The sequence below is a fragment of the Petaurus breviceps genome, unplaced genomic scaffold, assembly GCF_028583685.1.
Source record: "Petaurus breviceps papuanus isolate PSGF00001 unplaced genomic scaffold, PetGlider_PUasm1.0 90701, whole genome shotgun sequence".
Lineage (NCBI taxonomy): Eukaryota > Metazoa > Chordata > Mammalia > Diprotodontia > Petauridae > Petaurus > Petaurus breviceps.
In genome coordinates this window covers 7,274,627-7,279,006 of record NW_027187316.1, presented here as the reverse complement: position 1 = coordinate 7,279,006, position 4,380 = coordinate 7,274,627, and the positions used below count along the sequence as shown (strand labels likewise).

Below are 4,380 nucleotides of genomic sequence, written 5' to 3'. Positions count from 1 at the left end.
AGTTCATCTTGTTTCTTCCCAATATGATATAATTTCCTTGAGGGCAAAGACTGGTGTACAGTGCCAGAGGATAGGTAGGGCTTGATAAATGCTCATAGAATGAACAATCAGGTCATGGCCCCAGGCTTTCATGGGGGAAGAACCAGTGAAGCTGCTCTGCTTAGGGAGTCTGTTGGCAAGGGTGGGGATAGGGCGGTACCCTTGCAGGGTCTGCATGGTTCGGATCTACCCACCTGAAAAAGGTCATTTTGTATGTCTAGGACTTCCTGGGGCAGCAGAGCTAGGCAGCAGCGCAGCACTGTAGGAGCTTCATGGATCACAGCCAGGTGTAACAGCCTGAAGGGGAGGAAGGCAGGGGGCAGGAGTGAGTGTCAGAGAGTACACGATGTGGAGAATGGGCTGGGAATCTGTGGAACAACTATAAAACAGGTAGTGATAGGAAGTGAAAGTCTGAGAGAGGAAATAGATGGGAGACAATGGATTTCTCCATCCTCCTTAAGGGATTCTGGAGGGCTGGGATAGGTTGCCCTACCCTGACCTTTTTGTCCCTGCTCCCAAAGTTGCCCCTGTGAGTTAGCTCATAACCAAAGTAAAAAGGGGAAAGGGGATTCCCAAGACCAGTGCTACCCTGATGTTCTTACTACACCCCAGAAAGTAGAAGAGACAAGAGAGAAGCATCAACTTCACCCTACCATTCTCAGAAGGCTCATATAATCATCCCTAGAGACAAGAGGGGATGAGGGGCATCCACCAAGGGAACTCCCAGTTCACTAATTATAGAGTGTCTACTCCCACAGCTGGAAATCCAAGTCTGCTGGTGCTTGGTACAGACGCTAGGTGTCTAGGTTACCTAGGTGGCAGCCTGGCTTGTTTGCTCCTCCCACCCTTGAAGGTGCACATCTGACATTACCAGACCCACAGAGGTAGAGGGCAGATGGTCTATTTGAAGAAACACAGAGTGGTGGTGTAAGTCTTAGCTTAGCCCACCCTTCTACTAGGAGAGAGGATAAGGGTGGGGGGGTTGGGGAGAAGAGAGACAGATGGGAGGGAAAGTCCCAGGGACTGGGGTTTCCCCCCTTAACAGCTGGGAAAGGAGAAGTGGAAGGAAGGGGGTGGGGATGGCTTGGACCAGAACAGCTGGGGCGGGTGATCAAGGTGGATGAGTACACAGAGAGCCAAAGCTAGGGTCAGGGCTCAGACTGACAGCAGGGAGAGAGGGCTGGGGCTGGGACAGTCCTGGGAGGAGGAGCAGGCTCTGGAAATCCCCTTTCTGCTCTGGGCTGCGCTCTCTGGGTCACATTCCAGAAGCCACCTCCCTCCTTCCCTCATCTCCCTTCCTCTGACTTCCTCTTTTCCCACTTCTCATACCTCCCCTACCCCAGACACCTCTGAGGGGAAGTACCCTCCCCTTCTCCCCCCAGTCTGACAATTGCATTAGGGGAACCCCTCTGGGGAACAAACCCAGAATTCTCAACACCTAGTCCTGCACGCTAATGTCTTTATCCTGTCTTCTTCCTTCTTGATGCTTCTGAAAACCCCAGAAGTTGGTCCCTTCCAGTAATTCTCATTCCAGTAATCTGACTTTCAATCCTATATATTATTTTATTTTAGGTTTAATCTCCCTTCTCCAACTTCATGATATTACCCACACCCTTTGAAACAGTGGAAAGCTATTTGTCTAGTGGAGTGCCTAAGGGTTAATCTCAAAGGGGTAGGGTGTAGGGGACCTTGAGATACCTGTTTCGGTGCTACTCAGCCTAGACAGAGGTGGACTCAGGCCTGGACAAGACCACCAGTTTTCAGGCATGTGGTCAGGAGCAAGTAGGATTTCCCAATCCTCAAATTTCTCCTTAGCAGATACTCCTTTGCACTGATCATACTCTATTCTTATTATTCTCTCCCTTATTCTTGTATCCATTTATGTATATTTTGCTGCCCACTCCCACCCTACCCTTTACTTGAGGGCATTGCTGAATCTGGAAGTTAGAGGTGGTGGGGCAGCATCGGCAACCCCTACCCCTAAATAAGCTCACCTTGCCTTCTACCCCAGAAGATCCTACTTCTCCTGGGCCCCAGGCCAAAGAAGGAATGCTAGACCTAAAAATTCCCTAACCTCAAAGAAAGAGGATGGGGCAAGCACTCTTCCCCCAGATAGCTTCCCCTCCTCTCACAGGCAACCAATTTTCCTTCCTCCCCATTTCCACCAGACATTCACACACATATACATAGTTTATACTCCCAAAAGGCATCTGGGCTTAATGGAAGGAGGTTTGGGGATAGGAGGGGGAGCACAGAACACTGACCTCATCCCTGACTTCCCCTTTCTCAACCTAGTAAGAAGTGGCAGTAATAAGGCTAGACCTTGCCCTGGCCTATCTGATGTGAAGGGGTTGTGTCCCACCTCCCCCTTACACAAATGCCTCAACCCTGATCTTTGCTCTCCTGGGGCCTCTATCCCCTCTCAATCTCCCTAGGCCCAGCCCCCTTCCCCTAGTACTTGGAAACTCCTGCTTCTATAACCCTTCCTCTCTGTCCCCTCATTCAAATCCCGGGAAGCTTTACTTCCTGGGACTGGGGTGTCTAGAGCTTGGGGGAGGGGGAACAATTCTGGATATTGAATAAACAGGGACTCCTCCCTCTCACCCCGTCCCCAACACCAAAAGAACCAGGTAAACGGTTCATTCTTATTCTTAATTGATAGGGTAGCATATTCTATAAGGTTGTTTGGTGGTGTTATTCATGAGGCTCCGTCAGTGAAACGGCTCTACGATCTCCAGAGAAGCAGACATAGGCCAGCCAGCTCAGCTTGATCTGCCCTCCAAACCCACGGACACTGGTGGAAGGGCCATGCCAGGTTCTAAGGAACCTGTGTGCAGGAGGCGGAGAGCCCAGAAGGGAACAGGGCTTAAGTCTAGGGTGGTGGGTCACCAATGTGCCTTGGGGACAATATCCACCCCCCTCCCATTTCAGAGGGGCTCTCTGCTTTTTGGACTGTCCCGTTGGAGGAAGACCTCGATCACGAACCTCCTTGTTGACAGGCACACTTGTGGAAGTGGACCCAGGTCACCAGGACCCCAAACTCACGTGTCTCCATCCTCAGAGATGTAGGTGAGCGCCTCCAGCTGCTGCGGGTTGAGCGTTTCCACCCCGGCCTCCGGCTCGCGGGGTTCCCCGCCCTCGACTGCCTCGGGGGCCCCCAGAGGGGGCAGAGGCTCGGTGAGCGAAGACGAGCCGTAGGCGGAGTCCATCCGCTCCCCATCTTCCTCCTTCAAGTCCTGCTTGGTCCCTGAAGGGGGCCGGGACCTGGCCCGGGGCGGCGGACAGCCGTCTGAGGGCCCCGAGGTTAGGGGCGGCTCAGGCAGGGAGCGCAGCGAGCGCCAGGACTCGATGCCCGAGTCGTACTGGCCCTCGTCGGGCTCGTCCGGCCCCTTCCCAGGCTCCGACATAGCTTGCGCCCCAGCTATCGGCTGCGCTCCCTCTCCGAATGCAGGGAGGCGATGCTAGGGCAAGCTCGGAGGCCGATCGCCTTGGACTTGCTGGGATGCAGGGCCCGGATGCTTCCCGAGGCCTCTCTCCCAGGCTGCGGGCTCTACGAGTTGCAAGGGAAGCCTGCAAACGTGGAGGAGTGAGGTTTTTCCCGGCCGGGAAGGCTCCAGAGAGATAGGCTCGAGGCTGGATGCGCTCCGGCTTGGATGCGCGTAGCTAGAACAAGGAGAGCGGGATGGCGGCGGCTCCGAGGCTGGGGATACCTTCGTTTTCTCTTTCCTGCTTCTCAGAACGCCGGCTCCGGCCCCAGCTCCGCCCCGAATCGACTCATTGGCAGCACCCGAGACCTGAGCGGGGCCTGGGACTCCCCGCCCCATACAAGCTCCGCCAATAGCCACGCCCTTTGCTAGGAAAGCCCAACTCCAGGAACGCCCCGCCCCAGGTACGCCACGCCCCAGCCTCACGACACTCCCCGTCCCACCTAGGCTCCGCCCTCAGGACGCCCAGAAACACCCTACAAAAGAATGGCAGGGCTCCCAGGAATACGCTGGGAACACCTAGGCTCCTAGGAACACCCTGTCCTAAGCAACACAATATTTATCGAACAACTGCTCTGTGTGCTGTGGAAGATACAGAATGTAGATGAGATGGAGGTCTCTACTTCTCATGCAGCTTGCTTGCAAGCTCATTGAGGGGTATGGATTGTGTCTTTCTTTGTACTGATATCCCTAGCGCCCAGTACAGTACTTGGCATAAAGCAGGAGCTTAATAAAAGTGCTCGTTGATTAATTGATGATATGAGAATAAGACATCAAAGCAAATGTGAAGGGTGGAGGTGATTCAATAAATCTATCAGCATTCCTTAACAAGATTAAATCAAACCTCAGTCAACCA

General features: G+C 53.7%; 1 protein-coding gene across 1 annotated transcript in view; it reads right to left on the bottom strand.

Annotated features, from left to right (window-relative positions):
- The window catches only part of NFKBIE (NFKB inhibitor epsilon), a 7,175-nt gene extending 3,319 nt beyond the window's left edge, over nucleotides 1–3,856 (bottom strand). The window contains exons 1-2 of the mRNA XM_069065856.1: nucleotides 3,085–3,856; nucleotides 234–336 (exon numbers count right to left, since the gene is read on the bottom strand). Of these exons, the coding sequence (XP_068921957.1) occupies nucleotides 234–336; nucleotides 3,085–3,446 (465 nt within the window). The 5' untranslated portion in view covers nucleotides 3,447–3,856. The remainder of the gene's footprint in view (nucleotides 1–233; nucleotides 337–3,084) is intronic.
- Between the last annotated feature and the right edge of the window lie 524 nt (nucleotides 3,857–4,380).